The sequence below is a fragment of the Vanellus vanellus genome, assembly GCF_965231255.1.
Source record: "Vanellus vanellus genome assembly, chromosome: 12".
NCBI classification, from domain to species: domain Eukaryota; kingdom Metazoa; phylum Chordata; class Aves; order Charadriiformes; family Charadriidae; genus Vanellus; species Vanellus vanellus.
In genome coordinates this window covers 16,627,999-16,648,828 of record NC_138917.1, presented here as the reverse complement: position 1 = coordinate 16,648,828, position 20,830 = coordinate 16,627,999, and the positions used below count along the sequence as shown (strand labels likewise).

Sequence of the window (20,830 nt, the reverse complement as noted above, 5' to 3'; positions counted from 1 at the left end):
GAGGTGAATTGTTTCATTACCTCACAGGAGTTTAGTTTAATTGTGCTGAGGAAGACACCACCACATGGGGATGGATCCCGCAGCCTCTCAACACTCAGCCCTGTCACAAGGCTGCCCTCCAAAGCATAAAACGCTGAAAAAAAAAAAAAAAAAAATCCACCCTTTTGAGGGCAACAGTACCTGTCAGGGTGAAGGGGAGGCCCTCTGAATCCTTGCCATCACGAGGTGAGGGGCAGAGCTGGTGCTGCCCCGGGGCTGTGCTGGCAGCAACTGCCGCTTCCCACCTCAGCCGAGGTGGCTCCTGCGGAACCTTCCGGAAAGGCACCTCGGTGCCTTTCCGGAAGGTTCCGCAGGAGCCACCTCGGCTGGGGCGTGTTTGGGGCTGAAGAACGAGCCCTGGGTGTGAAAACACATCACAGAACTCTGAAAGGATACAGCTTATCGAGGCCTGTCACTTTCCTCAGAAGATCTCCCGCCATGACAGGCGGTGACCGCGACCGTGCAAGGATTGAGTAAAATCCCTGAGGCGGTGACGGGGTCTGTTGGGGCTGAAGAGCGGGAAAGAGACATCTAGGGAAGGTGCCACGCCTGCGGTTGAAGCCAAATTTGAGGACAGTACTCAGCAATGAGGCGGGAGCTCCCACTTCTGGTTGCCTGTGGGGTCAGCACCACGCTGAGCCTTAAGCACCCCTGTGCCCAGCAATGGCAGCACGGGCAGGGGGTAGGAAAGTGTCTTCATAGTCTGGGGCTGGAGGGCGGAAGGGGGGGCACCTCTGCAGCACATGAGGGTCTTCAAAATACCTTCGCTTATGTCACTTCTTGCACATGGTATCATAGCTTTGCACTTTTAACTGGGATATTTGTATCTCCCAGCTGGAACGCTGCCGGCATCCCCCATGTAACCCCCCCAGTTCAGAGAGCGACTCATTTTTCTGAGCAGTTAAGAAGTTACACATTCATCAGCTCCCAATATCTACCATATCAGTATCCTCCAACTCCCGCCTCCCCTCCCCCCCCCCCATTAGTTTTTGTCTCTTGTAATCGTTTTTTTCTCATATCCTAGAAATTCCTGCTTCACTACCTTGACAGTGATGTTAACGTCAGGTGCAGCATATCATGCCACACTCATGAGTTTTACATTCCTACGACATGGCGGACTTTGATACAATTACAGCTCGGCTACATATCTTAATTTATGTTACAATATTGCTGTAGTGATATCGGAGACAAATGTTTAATTCACAGAACCTCAGTTTCAAACTACGGTCCCTGAATGCAAACAGCAGACTTCAATATTTTTTCATCAATTTCTTAGTTCATAAAAATCAATTTTTGTAGAGTTTTTACACTGTACATAAAAGACTGTGGCATCAATTAGCCTTAATTCTTTTTTTTTTTTTCTTTTTTGGAAACCTCTTTGTAGGAAAATCTCATATTTCAGCAATTTGCATTATCCACACAATCTGCTTTGAAGTTCTAAGTTATGGTAAGAAAAGGATCCACTTATCTGCACATAAAAAATGTTCAAAGCTTATAAATTCCCTGAAACAGATGTACATTATCATTGGATTTGCCTTTCTCTCTTTGCTGTTGCATGGCTAATAGAGTTTCATGTGCCCCCTCACATCCTCCCCATTTAGCATCTTTTCTCTACAGAAGCATGCACCCTACTGTGCCAATCCACACTTCAAAGATTTCTGTCTATCTATTAGAAACAAAGCACAAAGTGAGAACATATGGCCCCTTTTAAATTTCCCACATTTAAGTCAATATCGTTTCTTTTCTCCTTTGGCAAAGAAACATAATAAGGTTTATCTTCTCCCTTCCTAAATCTGCTGGCTCTCTCAAACTGCTTGTGCCAATTCAGCAGTTACTTTGCAGTATCAGACTTGGCAGCACATATGAAAACAAAATCTCTAATTTTTAAAATTGCTTTTATTTCTTCAGATCAAGAAGATGCATTTAAATGATGAAAAAGGACAAAATGTAACTGCACACTTTTAGATAAGTGGATTTTAAACCCATGAAAGGGCACAGCAGAGAGTCAACAGCAAAAAAATTGTCTTGTTCAAGTTCTTTTCACGGTGACATCTTTCCAAACGTTTCCTATCACTGACTAAAGGGATGGAAGAGCATTTTGGAATCTAAGGCCTTATTTAGTATGAGCACCCGCTTGTCCTGTGTCCCAAAGCATCCACTGAAACCTAGTGTATTGGCACTTCGGGGAGTGGTTAGGCAGTACAAGCCGCTGATGCCCCTCTTGAGGAAAAGGAACAGTTACTTGCCTCAGAATTTCTTTGGTTCCTCACTTTTCTCTGTCGGTGTTACAGACATAGTGACGGTACCTCTTGTGTGCCTGGAAGCAGAAATTTCGGACTGTTTCTTTGGAGTGACTCCATCCTGCACATCCTTGGGGAGGGGCGTAACAGGGCACACAGGATGCTCGTGGTGAGGTCTGCTGTTCAGAGGATTTTCTTTACATGAACAAAGGCTCTAAGTAAAATAAACTTCATTAACTATTGTTAGAAAGGTCAGCAGATGCATAGTATCCTGTGAATGTTGAATTTGGGATTCAATTGTAAGGCAAGGGGTTGCAAGTGACAATGATTTTAGCAGAGTAAGGTACGGAAGTCTTGCCCTGGCTCCTGAAAACATTATGATTTACTCCTTTAATTCATAGTCACTAGCTAAAATGACTCCGTATTTCAGACTCCGAGGCTGTCAACATTGCAATCTTTAAATCAATTGATTTTACCATTCATTAATTAGACCAGGAAAATTCTTATAAAAACCTGTCCCTGATCAGTGCAGGCTACGAGTCCCCCAGGGCCCTGATTCCAAGCGAGTGTAAATTGAAGTACCTCTGTTTACAGCTGCCGATGCAGTTAAGCTGCACAAAGTTTCCATTGAAACCCATGGAAGTCACATGTGCAGAGCCATTGAGGGCTATAGCCTTAACAGATGGCATACTCAAACGGCAAGAAGTTGTGATTATAGACATCAAAAGTAAAAAATATTCCCTGAGAAGGCTGTAAAGAGACAGGAGGAATGTGAGGCCCACAGTGCTGCTTTTTGCTTCCCTTCATACTTTTGCACTTACTGGAAACTCCGAGTCTTTTTAATTGAGCTTTTCCTCTCCTCCACTCCTTGCCGGGTGAGAGGGTTAATTGCTTCGGACTGAAACATTACAATTTTCTTACCCCTGCTTCCTAAGGGCACGCTGAGTATGCAAGGATGCCCTGGGCACGCACCGCACAGGAGTCCATGCAGCACTCAGAGCAAGGACGGAATAAACAGCTCCAGACCCCATGGCCACGGGTATCTATAAAGCACCATATCTACGACTTTAAAAATCAGCACTGGCCAAGTGAGACCTTCATGGTAATTGCCCTAGCATTTTGCTGTTTATCTTAGTTGAACTAGCGTTCCAGTCCTGGTTGTTAACAACCTCAAGTGGCACTTTATTCATCTATCAACAGTCTTATCCTGTGAACAAGCAAGCGAAGAACTATAAACACCCACTCCAAAGTCACTTTGCAGGTTTAAGCTAAAGCCCACAGAAAAAGACCATTCACAGAACTCCAGTGAGAACAGACAAAATACAACCTCCAAACCAACGTTTTAATCTACAAAGTTTTATTTGTCTTTTTAAACTTGTAAACCATAAAAAGAGCTTATCAAATATCTGAAATTAGTACAAGAAAAAATGATGACTCATATAGCAAACTGCATTTGAAGGTCCAAATTCCAAGACATGCATGGGGCTCTTCTGGCTTCCATTTGTGAAGACGAAGACAAATATGGCCCAGTTTGTTTGGTGTTTTATTAGAAAATTCACAAAGCCTCAACGTGCTATACTTCGTGAATAGAACAGAATGGGAAGGATTAAGTGCAAGAACAGGCACTCAGCACCAGAAGGATCTGAACCCCATATCTTCATCCACAAAGTACAGGCTCACCAAGAGTACATCTCTTAGCTGGTAGCAATTACAAGCTGCTTTGTCTGTATGGACTAGGCGCTCAAAGGAAGACACACACCCCACTTCATAAGCACGTCATAAAAACCAGAAAGCACAGTGCACATAATTACTAGTATGCCTGATATTGTTAATGTTTGCCCAGTGCCAAATTTATGAAGCCCCTTAACAATATGTCTTCAACATTCTTACAAAACTCCTGGAACTTCTTACTCTCAGACCCTGAAATATGAGGCTGACGAGACAACTGATAGGTCCGGTCCACCATTTCTTGTGATATAAAGATTATACTTTGTGTCAGTAGATTTCCAAGGCATAGTTAGTGAGTGCTTAGTATTTAGAAAACTCATGACAGATATGGAAGCTTTGGGCAACATTTGACCAACTTATGCATGTTTGTAATCAAAGAGAAAAAGAACTGATGCTACTATTCAAAACATGCTCTAAAGAATATTGAAAACATCTGTAGAATCACCTCTGCTTCTGAAAAAATTTCCCTCAGCTTGGAGAGGGACCCAGGAAACTGGGGCATCATTTCTTATTCTGCCACAGCCCTCATGGTGATTATCTACAGCTCTCCTTCCTCGCGCCTCCTGCTGCTCACTGGAGATTGACCTCTTCTAGAAAGTCTTTCAAGCTTTCCCAGTGACAAGCATTCTATGAACTACTGTTGCTGGTTTATGAGCAATAAAAGTACCGTAAGAGATTAAAAAAGTAATACAAATATAGCTTCCCCGTACAGTATTTTCCTGCCTCTTGTCTGTCTCCCCCCACCCCTCTGTTTGGCAGTTCTGTGCTATCCCTACACCTCTCAAATCTTTCCATCCTTCCCTTGCCAGTCTTTCTTCACGGCTCTAACCCTCACAGTAATCCATCTGAATAGTTCTTAAGTTCTGCTATTTTTAAAAAAAGAAATTACAAGACCTCATCCATATGATTTCTATCATTTTAGCTCAGTAGGATCGAATTATCTAGAATTATATAGAAATATAAAAGTAAATTAAAGCATCATTGAAAGCCTCATTATTTAATAAACATAATCCAAACTTCAAATGAGATGCAGTTCAACCTCTACTGCAATATAAAGTTATTTGCTTTTCTACGTCTGTTCCTTTTGGCCCATTTTTAGCACATTTTAAATGTACACAAGCCAAAAAAATCTCCAAACAGCTCCTCCCAAGTCAAATCAACTGAACAGCTGTCAAATACGCAAAGAAAATAAATCGTTATGTGATAAATTGAGGCTGGTTTTGCTGCTAAGTGCATTAGAAAAGAAGAGAAATCTTCTTCCAGAAGCTATTTAGAAAACACATTAAGTTCAATTTTTATTTCATGGATTTTCAAACATGTTTCTGCTTGGTACATTTTAAAAAAAAAAAAAAAAGAAGTCTGACAACGAACAGGATGCTGAATATGACTTGGTTCCCAGCAAAACCATGAATAAGTCATGTTTGAAAAAGTATTTTCAGATCTTGATGACTTGCATCAAGGTAATTAAAGGTGAGACTTGATTAGCTGACACATTTCCAAACATGAACATTCTTGCCTATACTCCAGGCAAAAATTATGGTGAATGTTTTTGCAAATTTTCAAGCATGCTGAATTTTCTCAAGTATAATTTAGGCCCCAAGGGGCCTAACTTTCCTGGTAATTGGAATACAAATGAAATCTGTCATTCAATAACTGAGGTACACAATGACATATAGAGAACAGCAAGCACGCATTGTTTCCGTATGTTTATGTGGCAACTTGTAGGCTGTTGAGCATACACGGTATGTAGCCCTTTATAAAAGATCACCTCTGTCAAAATCCATCCTGTGCCATTCACCAACTTCTGCCAGAGGATGCATATACATGTACAAATATACACACACACACACACACACACATATACACCTTTAAGGTACTTCTCCAGCTACACTTTGCTGTTCTGTGCTCAGGGTGACTAGAGTAGGAAGGCAGTTACAGAGGTCACGTATGTGGCTTTTTAGTTTGGTATGGCCTTAAGGGGCTGGTCTGCCAATATGCCAGGAGAACCTGTACTTCTTCATCCAGCAGCAGAACCAGGTCTTAATTTCTAATGGTGACTAAATGACGTGGGGATGTTTCGAAGATATTTGTAAGTGCCTTGAGGTCCTCCAATGACATGAGTATAAAGCACAGTATTTGCTGCTAATCTTAATTAACTTACCAGCTTGATCTCTTACAGTAAAGCTTCCATTTAATACTAGCTACTACAAAACCATCAGCAGTAAGATGCATAAAAAATAAATACTGAAATCACTGTCTGCACATTATGTAGACTTCAAACCCACATTCCTGGAATGAAATTGTAGGCACCCTGAAGCCAGTGGGAATCCGGCAGTCTTGCCAGAGATTTCACTGGGAGAGAGATTTTACTTTGCTATCCTTAGCTTAGCTTACTTTGTGTTAGGTGGTCGTGAAGTTGTGAGAAAAGCTTAGCAATCCGGGCTTCCCAAAAATTGCAGATGGTAGAACTGAGCAAAATTTTTCAGTTGAAATTTTTTCAGCAAATAGTGCAAATTTGGGGATCGGCTTAGTTTTGCTCAATTGTTTTGTGTAAAAACATAAATGTAAGTGAAAAGCCTGGAGTTTTAATTCAAAATTACTTCATGCCACTCCATTTTACTTCTAAACAGTAATAATAGACTCAACTCTGAATACCTTTTTCTTGGAAATGAAATGTTTTGTTTCACCAGAAACTAATCTATTTTAAATTTTGATTCAGCCACAGTTTTGAGCAACTTAAAATAATATACAATTTTTTTAAAAAAAAAGGTTTTTGGAATTAATAATAAGCTGAAAAATCAGTTACTCAACACAGGTCTAATAGCAGGGGACAAAAAAATTGACTTTGAAAATTGATAGTTTAAATATAAAACCAAAGCATACCCGGTCCATACGTTATGGCCTGATCCTGTTCCCAAAACTGCAAGCTCTTTCATCAGTGGGATCTGCAAGCACTGACAGCAATTGCAATAAGCCCCTGAAATCCACAACAAGAAGAAGGAAATATACTTTCTGAACTAGTAAAACTTTAATTAACAGGGGGTTCTCTTGGCACAGTTTTTGCTGTTAAATAAATAAAGCATTTAGTCAAAACCATCTATATTTACTATACAAAATACTGAAAAGCAAACATTTTTAAAAGATAGGGAAATTTAAGGTTCTGTGAAAAGAAACTGTGCTACATGTTATTCACACTTAATACACGTAACACAACTGCAACACAGTATTTAGATACTGTATGTTCATACATGGCTGGTGTAAAGTTTTAGTATGGGGATGCCACGTTATTAAAATGTATTTGTATTTCACAGAATTTGAGCAAGGCAGAATTTGTCTTTTGAATGTCCAAATACAATAAACCAAAACGAACTAATGCAAGGTTGTAACCAATGGCCAGTTGTGTTACATTTCAGAGTTCACTTGGCACAACTAGTACTGCATGCTTTTCAATCCGATGGGATTTTGTTATTGGTGCTGTTATCTTTTCCAGCAAAATATCTTTGGGTGAAAGAGCATTTATGCCCCTTTGCTGCCCTTTCTTAGAAAAACCCACAGCTCTGAAAGCGCTCCGGTTTTCCAGATAGTTTTCTGGTTTTCAGCAACAATCTGCATTAAAAAAATTGACTAAGAAACAATTCCTACCTCCCAGTCTTTCTGGCATATGCTTTACTGAAAAGAGAACAGCTTTAATTACATCTTCAAACCGAATAGCATGGCATCCCTTCTTAGATGGAATGTACACTTGTGTGTTTGCATGCGGTATAACGTAAGTCACTTGAATACATCAGACTTTGTTAACACTATAATATAAATAAGCTTATTCCTTCTACTAGACATATAAATGCCTTTTTTTTTTGCAGTCCATAATTATATATACATTGAAAAAGAATGATACACAAGCAGCAAAAAAGGCTTAGACTAGAACAACTCAGTGGTAACTAACCAAATTTGTGGCCTTTTCATATTTTCAATACAGAAAATTCTGCATATAAATATTTTTGGACTTTAGGAATTTTAAAAATAAACAGAACAGTATAGTTGTCACACAGATCAAACACATTTTAAAAACATTTTGTTAGATTTAACAGAACACACTGTTGACATCTAAAAAAAATAAAATAAAATAAACCAGATTTTTTAAAGAGGACAATAAGTCTAAACCACTGCTGATCCTGGGAGACAAGAGATGGACCTAATTACCACAAAGCAGTGATTCTACTTCAATTCCACAAGAAGGCAAGGCTTTCCACTTTTCTTTAAAAGTTGATGTCTCCATGTTCTCAGAAAGGGCAACATCCCTCTAAAAACTGGTCAGCAGTAAGGTAATATCCCAGTTCGGACTGATCAAAACTCTAGTCAGAAAAAAAATACCCTAATCATAAAGGGCTTATAACAATGTGGGATAGTTACATCTTACAATATATACTATAGACAAAATACCACAACATTTAAAATAATTAAAACCAAAAGCAAATATGTTTATAGAACAACTATGTTTTCATGTGAGGAGTTCTCTAAAGTTCCAAAAGCAATGTAGGTGTTTTTCAGTAATTCCTACCTGCAAAACGGTGATCTGTACAAAACCCAATTGAATGTATTACAAATCTGGGCCCCACAGAAAGTAAAACTTGAATGTACTGACCCTTTTTTTCACTTTTCCAATTTGCTTTTGACCTTCAAATTTCTCATCAGCCAGTAAGGTCTTGTGAGTGTGGTCTCATTTTCCTTCATTGAACGGAAGCCCTTTGATACGGAAAAAGTAGAAGAGGCCAGAATGATTGTGAATGATATTTTTTTACATGTTGAATTGTCTCTAAAATGGGAGAAGCACAAGTTGGTAGGTGCTGGGGAAATTTAAAATGGAGGCACCTAAGAAAATGCCATGGCATATATCTGTAAAAAGTCACTGTTGTGGAAAAAAATAATTATAATGTTAATATTCAAACCACAGATTTCTAAAACACAACAAAAATGTACCTGAGAGTGTGCATATTTATATATATATATATTTATATTTATATTTTATATATATTTGCCAACATTTAAAGTGAGAAAGTATATTTTCCTCAATTCTTTCTCAAAACAAAGAACTGTGGATTTAAACAAAACAAAACTCCCAAACAACCCCTCTCCTTCCCAAACCCCCATGAATGATACTTATGGCCCAAGCCCTAAAGTCTAGCGATGCTTTTGAAAACCCCATTTCACATCCTCTTCTTTTCAAATGGTTACCCCAAACAGAACGGAGAGTAAGCAAGAGAAAAAACAAAAATAAAAGAAGTATATTTAAATATTACCCAGTATATAACAGACTGTACTTATGTCAGTGAAGAATCTCCAAGAAAATAAAGTGTAAGTTGTACAAATGTAGCTCTGTTGACAAGTATAGCTAATATTTCCTTGTAATTATTAAGATAATTTGAAAGGATGTGAACACAAACAGGCTACATGAATGCAGTATATTAAAATCCCCCCCCCCCCCCCCCAGCACATTACAATCAATAAAAAGAAAATAAAATCTGAATAATACTAGAGGTAGCAGCTGTTTGTATTTTCTGTTATTCTGAGTATCTCTGGAGTCCAACCCTTTGAACATTGCTCCCCTGATAAAAGGCTTGTGTGCGATCAGCCGACATAGAGCAGACTGGTGAGCTAGATGTCTGCAATAGTGTTTGAAGTATCTTTCCTACTACAATGGAAGTAGTACTCGTAAAGAAGTGCGTTGACGACCTGTATTAAATCACAGCTCAAAAAGCTATGGCTGTATGCTGTTTTACAAGCCACTTAAAAAAACAAAAATCCACAAGGTGTTTAAGTAAGCTATGCAGTTCCACAACATATAAATAGGGTAAGGTTCAAGAGTTCCATATAACCTCTAAAATATATGCTAGCTGAATATTAATGGAGTAACAATAATATTAATCATAGTAATGCCTTAGTTCTGGTATCACAAGAACGCATTTCCTTCATATGGGATGATTCTTGGAGGATGCTGGTGGGATCTGTTTTATGTCTGGTAGAAGTGATGGTAGTGGTGGTGGTGCTCATGGTGGTGGTGGTGTTCATGTCTTTGTATCATTTGTCCAACTTGGCCTTCATATAAAATGACTGTGGGCAGGTCTCTCACATGTTCCTTTTCCACAACTGTCCCTGGAGACTGAAAGGTTTTGCACATTTGGTGGTTCTCCTTTGCCCTCTGCTTATGCTTCTTGTGAACCTGTTGAGATTGCAAGGGGAGGTAAGGAAGATTCTGGCCCACTCGTGCACTTGGGGAAGCCATTGGCATGGGCGCCCCTTGAAAAGGTTTATTTCTTACTGCCCTTCCAGGATGCACAGGGGCAACATTTTTGCCCTGGGCCTTGGGAGACCTCACAAAGTGCTTGTTTGAGTCCTGGTTCCGGAGCCTCTGTTGGATTTCTGCAATCTTGGCATACGAACTCTCAGCCAAATTGATGTGGCTTGGATCCACCACTTGAGATTTCCTATGGTGAGCATGGAAGGTTTCAGGTTCATGAGAACGGGATCTAGTCTGATTCACAACTCTGCTTGGTGGGTCATGTTTTTGAGCTGCTGGAGGAGATCCTAGGAAATAACAAGCTGAGTTAGTCATCTAGTATTTCAAAATTTTAATTAGTAGCATGCACTTGGCAGGGATAGCATTAATCGGCAGAGTGAATTTTTCCTAAGGAAATGAATGCAATTATAGCTGTCTAGTTGAATTACATTTAATAATTCTGACTAGTAAATAATACACACACAAATATACACCCATACGTATATAAGAGTGTGTGCGTTTGTGTATGTGTGTGGGGGGGTGTGCGTGTAAAAGTCGTTACATTACCTTCTTTTGGTCATCACCTATCTGAAATTCACCAAAATAACTGTGAGTGGAACAGCAAAATCTTGGCAGAGGACAGGGAAAGGGAGGAAATCCAAATCCCTTTAATGTGGGGACAGGAGCCAAGATTCCAGGTATGAACCCACATTCTCCAATTTTGGGGTCAGCAGTGAGTACAAAATACATGCTGGTATCATCTTGGGAACGCGCTCCAACATCCAAAAATCAGTCCTTGCCTCACTCATAGACTAAACTTAATAATTTAGATGTAAAGATTGTTCTCCTAGGCTCACCTCCAAGTTTAGCTACACAAACAAGTACTTCAAAGCAGGTTTGCAGCACATTAGCCACTCTGTTGTGATACCACCTTCATCAGTAATTATCTTGCAGCATTCACACAGTCCTATTCCTTCCAGTAAGTCACTACAGACAAATCACACAGGTTCACAATTCACTGCCCCTGATGTGGAATGTGCAACTGAAGAAAGAAAAGACCAAAAGGCTGCAACATAAATTACCAAATTACCTGGCCCAAACTTTGATGTGTAGTTTTCTATTCCTGCAAGATCCAAATAGTGGTTTCTCCTTTCAATGTTCTCATCAACACAATGACGATAGCACCCACTTTGCTCTGGATTGTTCTCACTGTGGTGATATCTGTCAGCAGGAAGCAAAATTACAGTTCAGCAGAACTTCTTTAAAGTCGTTATCACCATCTGCAAACCAACAACTAATGGCCCCTTTGAAGTGACAGGAGTTGCTCACAAAGAAACAACATATGCTTAAAATTCTGGATGACCGGATTTGCTAAGTCCATAGGCCTGAACTGACTGTTCTTTCCCCTCATATAAATCGACCCCAATGTTGCAAAGCAAAGGACGCTTTCAAATTCCATCACACATGCAAAACCAAATACAAATCCTCCTAGGTTTTACTACATTCTGTCTTAGGACCAAACCATTCAACTGATTCTCTAATTTGGAAATGCCAAAGAAAACCTGCTGTTTGATCCATGGCTCTTCCCACCGCTGTCGGGAAGAGCTGGGGTAAGCCTCGTGTCAGATAAACATTCATGTGTATCTGCTTCAGAAAGACAGGCAACGTGTGTAGTAACTAGAGAAAGCCTGAGAAGAGAAGGTGTTGGTAGGACACCTAGAGATAAACACTGCTTTCCAAAATACAATTAAAAAGGTTGGATCAGCCGCTGGCTTCAGAATCTCAACTCCTTTTCCTGCTCAGCTTTGCAATTTTATTTATAGCAGAAGTATTTCCTGAGAACGAATATCTGAAATACCATTCATTTATGAGGCCGAAAAAAATAAGGCAGAGGTTTACAGTATTGTAGCCCATAATGCCAAACTATTTAATTCAGCAATTTAAATGGATGTCTGCAGATATGAACAATATTTTCAATATAAGAAACAGGATAAGCAGAAAACCCTTGATTAAGTCACTGCCTGTCATTCAGATAGTTCAGTCTCCATGACCACAAGATAGACTTTCCTCTTTCTCTATGTGATTGCACTGATGTCAGCCTAAGACCAGAATCTGGCCTTGTATCCTACACCAGTTGCTAAATACGGGCTCTGCACTGTATGGTGCCCAGTACTCCACTTTTAGACTATTAACACATTTCCCAGTTTCCAGAGGCTGCTGATCCCACTGAGCTTTGGCACAAACTGCTTTCCTGGTCTAGGGCAGTACTGTTCAGGGACATTACAGAACCGAGTCCCCCGTGTCTCTGTCAGACACAGGTCTACAGTTTCTTTCATTAAAGTCGTAAGACTTGACCTACCCGGAAGATCATTTTTGCTCTACTTTGATAGAGGTAGAGTCTCCTGAATGGAGGAGAGTATGTCTGGAAAGCAGGTAAGCTTTAAAGACTCTGAGTCTGCTTTGAACTCCAGAAGTGACATGGGGTACTGTCAAAAAAGAGGGAATGTCCAGATACTCTTTTTTTTTTTTTGGATACACAGCCAACTCGGTACCTTTCCTGCCTCAGACACACCTTTACAGGTTGTTACACTTTAGCAGGTCAACATAAAAGATCTCTGGGGCTAGAACCTGGCTAACTGAAGTTGCCAGGCATGACTTGCCTATGAAAACCATTGGGATTTGCACACACGTGCTGAAGAAAATGCACAGTTAACCCAGAAGACACATCACTGGGTTTGACGCAACACAATTAAGCAACACTGTATACAGCACTCTCTGTTGAAAACTAAGTTAACAGGGAACCTGTTTTTTTGTTACTGTGATAAAATCCATATCTTATCGACACAGTGGAGAAAAACTATGCCAGTACTGCCACAGCCCTGCATTCTAATAGCTTTCTTACATGCAAGAAGATGTTCAGCAATATACATGCAAATATAGACAGTGAAGCAATTATATACCGATGAGAGATGTGCTCCACTGTCAAAGAGAACTTTAAGTACTTCTGAGAACTGAAGCGTCTGCCATCCAGCCCCACAATGCTCTCCCACATACACAGGGGAAGACACAGGCGTGCATCAACCATGCATCAAGCACAGGGTGTAAAAATGCAGTGTTGTTACTGGTTTTTGGTTTGGTTTTTAATAAAAAAGGCATCTACTTGAGTGTTTGTGGAGCGTATGAAAGCCCTTTCTAAAATTCCCATGCTGGAGTATCATTCTGCTGATAACAGGCACCCAGCTCTACAGTAGGTAAGGGGAATAGAGCAGCCACAGGGAGCAGGGTAGAAAAACGCAAGGACATTTCCTGAAAGCTACACTCACTGATAACATAGCGTTTAAGCCACTCAGGGAGCCATCTCTTAAGCAGGAAAGAAAGAGAGAGTGACAATGTTTATTTGTGGGTAAAAGGAAGATGTTTTAGAGGCTGGTATGCATCACATTTTCCCTGTTGCACTAAAGGAAACATAAACTAGAATGGCATGAAGATACCCAGTCCACAAAGTTGCTTGCCAGTGCTCTTCCACCATTAATTTTATACTACACTTGCCAGGCAACCTAGCTATGAATTTAGTTACTTGATCTTGATACTTGTATTAGCCCTACAGGTGAAAATTCCTGCCTGTAGCTTCCAGCAGATGAAAATTCTAACCCATCTATCTCCCACCTTCAGGATAAAAACATTTCTATCCATTTTATCTTGAATATTAATCACATCTTGCCTAGAATTCCTAAGTGACTGAATTTGTGAAATGTGTGCACTTCTCACAAGTCCTCATTGCTGCTTTCAAAGGCAAAACCTCTGCATTAATATAATGAGATTCTGATAGGAGCTCAGGGAGCTTTCCTGAGGGTCAGCAATTTGGCCAGAGTGCACAAACATGCCTGGAACAAACACAGTGTGAACAGGGCATTCTTTGTCCTGTCCACGTTTAATGAGATGCAACAAAAACTGTCAGATGCTGACAGCTGTCTGATGCTGATCTGCTCAGCTCAAGACACAGGTTTGTCCTGTTGAGGAAGCCTCTAACCAAAGGGATGAAAAGGACAAATGCAGCAGAGCCAGGATGCTACTCCAATATTTGATGCCTCCACGACTGTGGATTTAAGTGGAAATGGTTGCTGTTGATAAAACCACTACGTTTGCAAAACCAGGACTTTAAGGTGAATGGGAGGGGAACTTCAAACCGGAAAGGGATTTTTGCAATAGATTATCAAACAGAAACCATCCATTACGTTCACACAGGGCAAACCTTTGCTAATGGGCAGAGGGAACCTGAACACCACATCTAGACCAGCAAGCAAAACCATAGCGTATTGTTTAGTTCACGTGCAGCATTCTTCAGCTGACAAAAGATTTTGTACAGAGTTGCTAACAGAAGATTAGATGTCATTTTAGTCTTTTTTAGTCTGAAATTTGATTGTACCGGGATCTATTCACTGGGATAACTCACTAGGCATTTTTACTCTATCCAAAAAAGGGAGGCACAGTTTTGTTGTCATTTTTAATAAAACTGAATGCTCCTTCTCCTGATAAATTTAGTAAACTAAATACGTGTATTTGAACAAATATCCCTAAATCCAAGAAAAGCCAAAACTAGATTTTTAATTTTTAATTTTTTAATTTTGCAGCTGAAGAAACAAATGCAACTAATGATTCAGTGTCAACACTCTAGCATTTCAGCAAACAATTCCGTCTGCCTTAGCATGAAACATAAAATCCTGAAACAAATCAAACCTCTGCACCAAGATGACCTGTTTGGAGCGACTAATCTACTTTAAAATGCATCAAAATTACCTGCTTTTGATTTGTTTTTCTATCCATTAAAATACCAAATTCAGAAAAGGAATAGTACACCTACATGTGACCAAGAGATTAACATTTTTCTTAGCTGTAAAAAATTTTAATACTTGAAAAATACATTGCAAATTATTATCACATACTGTGAAGTTCAGTGCAGGTAATATCTATCGTGTAGGTAGAACTCCTAGTACCAAGGCAGATACACGTGATTACACATTTTCAGAGTAAAAAGGCTTGTTCTGGACTGGCAACCAAAATCATATTGTACGTTCTGTTAGGGAAAAACTAAAAACCTTTTTTTATCTAAGCTGTAGATGGCTGCAAGTGTACCTGCAGCTGCTCATAAAAGAAACCACTGTGCTTGTGCTTTATTGGAAATGGGTGCACTCTGAGTCACACAGGCTGGATTCCACTGAAAGCAACAGACAGGTATTTTTTCAGGTAGTGAAATGTATTCTGAAACTTACAACAACTACAAAAAAAGAAAGATAGATTATCCCAATTTTCCTGCAGGATTACATTAAATATATTGGTTCTAGGCAAGCAGGCTAATTCCTACATGGGTACAACCTAATAACTACTTCTGTAAGAGAGAAGTTGACGTAAAGCTGATGTGGCAGTGGGAAAGCATGGTTTCTGGCAGGTGGGAGTCAGCAGAGATAGCCCTTCTGCTAAGTTGCTGGGAGGTAAAAAAGAGGTGAATTTACTTCCCCTACCAAATGTACAAGCACACTTTGGAAGTGGAATGGAAGCACCCCACAGCTGGTATAAGCCAGAGCCACCTCAGCAGAATGGAGCACAGAGCAGGCAGCGTGCTGGAAGCTCTTGCTGGTCGCTTACTCTGTGGGACACAGCATAGGCAGACCGCTTGCTGTAAAGCTGATCGTCTGCTGCTTCCCTCCTTCTGCTAGGTACTGTACCCAGTGCTAGCTGAAAGCTGCTTTTTTCAGGAGGAAAGGCAGTAAGGAGAAGCAGGTCTGGCTATGACCTGGTAAACATGAGAGAGTTAATAAAGCTTGGAGCTAACTGAGTTGACCAGTGAAAAAGATGGGCTAGAAGGAGGTCAGAGAAAAGCAGGAGCTCTATGAAGATGAAAAGGTTTTAGGACACTTTTAGCCGTGCTAAAAGGCCGTGCTATAAACTTCACTAGTAGGTACAATATTTGCAGATGGAATCTAAAAAGATTCCTCCAAAGAGCATGTCCTCCAAAGAGCCAACAGAAGAAGAAAATTTGAGTAATGGGTGCTACAGATTTGGGTTTTTATGTTTTTGTTTTAATATACAAAGTATCCACCCATGGAATCTGCTGACAGTTCCATGGTAAAAAATCCTGTAATTTGTCTATTTTAACATAATTTTTTAAAATAAAGCAAGTAAGCAGGCAAGAAATCAGCAGTTGAGGTTTCCTCAGAGGTACCCGGCGCCTGTTAGGAGACAGGTTTCTTTTCCCTTACCTGAGAGAAGCCCGCTGCTTCTTCTCAGAGCTTCTTACTTCTTCATTAGCTTTGCTTTCAGCTCTGTGCCTGGCACTCTGCAAATCTGCCAACAAGAGAAAGTACATTATTCTCACATTACTGTCCTAGCTGATCAGCGTAACTAACATGCTACATTGCAAATACATTTTTTCTTGTGGGTAGATCAAGATGTAAAGTATCATTTCGTGTAACCTTCTCAAAAGTGCTTTTGTCCACATGACAGACTTTAGGCAGGCTGTAGGACATTAGTCAGGGTTACGCTGCAAGCCATGTGGCAGGTTAAATGGAGCCACATTCGCACTGATATACTCGTCCCTCAGGAGGGCTCGGTGGTTTGGAGCTTGATACTGTACTAATGCAGCACATAGCTCCCCAGCAGTGTAAATTTGTCTATGTCTGCATTTGACCGACTGGACATACATTAAAATTGAGGTAACAAGGCTCTCCTTTTGGATAAGGTGCCCACATTTTCTACTGAAGTATTACTTTTATACTTTTAAAAATACCTTTAAGTATTTCAATTTAGTACTACTTTATCTACTGAAGTAATTATGCTGATACAACTATTACTAGAGTGAATATAAGGTGAATAAGCCATCAGAGTATAAGCCATTTAATAATGGCAGACTCTGGCAGTACAGAAAAATGTTCAATTTTTATGCACATATTCATAAAGGTTACTTATTCTTAATTGTTTATTCTTACCCAGCAGCAGTGATAGCTATGCACTTGCAAAAAACATTTTATATCACTATACCTGTTTCCACACAAACTACGTGCTGTAATATTAGCAGAGTTAAAGTGGTACAAGTCAAATCTGCCTTGCAGTACACGAAGAAAATTACACAACATAGGGGTTATTAGTGCTGCCAAGAGGAAACAACCAATCAAGAGAGGGAACCCTAATTTGTTTAAGAGACACTGAAAAGAGGGTAGGCAATTCTGCACCCGAGATCTTAAACAGGTTCACAGGATTTAAAATACCCACAAAATTATTTGCCTTTAAGTATATATTTATTTGTATTAACAAAGTACAAAGATGGATTTTTAAGGGATTCTTAAAGTTTTTCGTATTTTTTCCAACGGCTGATCGCACATCCTTACCAGTATGATTTAACAAGATACTCTTCTTCTTCTGGCTGCCATCTGGTGCCACAGTAAGTTTCACTCGCAGAGTTTTGCTGGAACTAGGAGAATGGTTTACTGATGCATCAACTACCTCATAGATGGTATGAAGCAAGCTGGTAATATCCTATAGTTGGATTGAAACACAAAAAGACGCTCTTGTGAAAATGGTATGAAACCTACAGCTTTGATACTTATAACTATTTTAGATTTGGGACTATTAAATGCTGAAATATCCTCAGAAGTCACTGAATTTAAAAGAGCTGAACTTGCACAGAACCTTACAAGAAAGGACTCATTTCTCTTTTCTGTTAACCCCCATTCTTTCTAATGTAGACTGAAATATAACTTACAGACACAGAAGGGAATGATTCAAGTACATCCATTTTCTTCTTCATCAAATGGCATAAGATTTATGAAATGGGGTAAACCAGATCAAAACAATAATAAAAGCAGAAGGCATTCGGATTTCCCAAACTGTGCATCAGCAAAATTGTGTTCTGCCTTTTCTTTTCTTTGGCTTCAACAGAACCTAGGGATAACCATCCACACTGCACTAAAAATTGAGTTCACGTGACCAAAACAAATATAGCAACTGAAGATAATCTTGGACATTACAGTCCTACTACTTCCTGGTATTTTTTTTTAGGATAGTTAAATGGTTGATTATATAGAGAAAAAACAGCAAGAGAAGTGACAGAACTGTAAACCTCTGGTTTGGAAATAAATGACGTCTGAATGTCACTCTACCATATGCATATTGGGGTCTAGCTTATTTTGCAAAATTCAAACCAGTTCTAAATTTATATTTTTGAGCAGCAGAGATTATCCAGTCAGGCCTACTGCAGACATTATTCACACATCTTTGAAGGCAATGGGATGTGAACAAATGCTTACATGTCTGACTATATCAGAAAGAACACTAGCCAAATTCAATAAGCCAATTGTTTCAAACAGGAGAAATGCTGTTTGGTAGCTGCAGATGCTGAAAGGTCTCTCAAGTTGATCTAATGCAGCCAGGCTCAAATAGGGTACTACCTCAAATTGCCGAATGAAAAGGAGATCTCTTGACTCACTGCCTTTCCCCAGAGATATTTCACCCAAATTGATCTTGGGCACCAACCTAAGGCCAAAGCATGCTGATCATTGCAGGCTATAAAGATGCCATTCAACGTATGTCTGAGAATTTTTCCGTGCTGATCTTCCTATTCCTTGATCTATCCTAGTACCTAAGCTCTTTCCAAATGCCTGCGAGCACAAAGGAAATATCTAAATCATGCTTTGTTAAGTATAATGTGTTCTGAGGATTAAGAGTCAGGTCTATAAAAATTAAAAACCTCTACAATTTTCCCTTTGCCCAGGGGTCATGACCATAACAAAGGCAGCTAGAAGTTTAGAATGCCTTAATGGATCCCAGTACTTCAGTAGTCAATATACTACACAGTCGTCATTATCTAACCAGCTTTCAAGGTGACAAAGAAATACTAATTTCTACTCACACAGAATTTAGAGAAATGCTGACCTTACAGCCAGGACAGTAGATGATTTTCCAGCTCAACAGGCAGAATGAATAACTGAATCCTAGAGGCTCCAGACTTCGTCTTAACATGTACCTTCTCTAACTTTTCTGCACTCAGTGGCATTTCTCCAGACTTGTGAGTACAAGACAATATATTCATTAAAAGAGCAGAATTTGCAGTCTCTCCTTTACTTCCCCACTGAAATATTTTTTTCTACCATTGCCACAAGAGTCTCTATATATGGGCTGTTACTACCATGTCAGTAGCTGCTTTCCATTCTTTTGACAAGAACCACTGTCTAAAGCTTGAATGGAGGAGAGACTGCTCAGTGACAATCTGGTGGACACCTCACAGCTCTTTAATACATTTCACTTCTCATACTCCCTTCCACTCTACTGCGAAACTTAGCCAGACCTCTGAATAGACACAGCTGCATCTGACAGCCAGCTCGAAGGGCTGGATTTTTCTTTCATCTGTGAGAAAAACCTAATCAAGCAAGAACATAAACAGACCAACAAACAAAACATATCTGTTGCTTTATACACCCTCCATAAATTATGTTCTAGGACCCTTGACCTATAATCCTACACCTCGATAAGCCAGACCTTTCCATTCAGCAGAATACTCGAACACCATATTGATTCTTAACGGGGCCTCATACACTCAGCATTTTGGTGAATGGAGCCTTTCCCATCCATTCCTTAACAAGCGTTGGTTAGCCAACATGGCATCTTCCCACACAAGGCTGCTATCGAGAGGTTATTATCGACTCTTTCATTCGCAATAACCTGTCCCCTTCCTTTTTTCAGCTACGCCAGATGTTTGTACAAGCTGATCATCTAGTCTATTTTCCTTCAATGGGCAAAGACAAAAAATCTTTACTCCCACTGGCCTTTTACATGAGGTTTTTCCAGTGATGAGGTCTAACTCGCTGACTGGCATACAATCTGGCCCTTGTGTTCTGTAAGGGTCTTTCTCAACAAGCCGCTTGACTCAGCAGTTTAAAAAGTACTCCCAAATGCTGTCAAGGAAGGCCAGACGCAACATTTGTGTGACACATACTTGGCAAGTCAGAAATATGTGCACGCACATATCACATCAGGACAATTTATATCTCTCAGCCAAACAAGCCTGAATTAACCCAAATCAATGTCCAGGCTCCAAGAGGCTGCACAGAGGTATCAGGACACCTTGTGGCCTTAGCTCTGCTGCCTCTGCATTTCATTGCATGTTTAATACCCAGCTTCCCCCACAACAATCTGAACCGCTTTGCGTTCTGGCGCTGGATGAACGTGGTCGTCAGACTGGATATATACCAAGATCGAGGTTACGGATATCCACAAGTAACCGCTTAATGCTTATGCTGATCTTTTAAACACCGACAACAACATTTTTATTACAGGATTCATTTACTTGTGGTCCTAATTTGGGGTTAGAAATTCTAGCAAACTGACAGTTCTGATTTTGTTAAACAAGTCTGCTTGGGTCATTTGCTACTCTGTCATCTACCAAGGTCATTGCCGAGTAGGTACCAGCTACAAGGCAGCCCGAACCTCCTGTTGCTTTCCAGTTATTGCTTCACAATTATAGCATACAAATTCCCGAGGCACTGATCTGGTAGGAATG

At 39.9% G+C, this 20,830-nt stretch overlaps 1 protein-coding gene across 1 annotated transcript in view; it reads right to left on the bottom strand.

Moving 5' to 3' along the window:
- Window positions 1-10,014: 10,014 nt before the first annotated feature.
- Window positions 10,015-20,830, bottom strand: part of NKD1 (NKD inhibitor of WNT signaling pathway 1) — a gene marked incomplete at its 3' end in the record, with an annotated part of 108,416 nt that continues 97,600 nt past the window's right edge. Inside the window, exons 7-10 of the mRNA XM_082489360.1 lie at window positions 17,664-17,811; window positions 16,539-16,623; window positions 11,372-11,502; window positions 10,015-10,589 (exon numbers count right to left, since the gene is read on the bottom strand). Coding sequence (XP_082345486.1) covers window positions 10,015-10,589; window positions 11,372-11,502; window positions 16,539-16,623; window positions 17,664-17,811 — 939 coding nt within the window. The remainder of the gene's footprint in view (window positions 10,590-11,371; window positions 11,503-16,538; window positions 16,624-17,663; window positions 17,812-20,830) is intronic.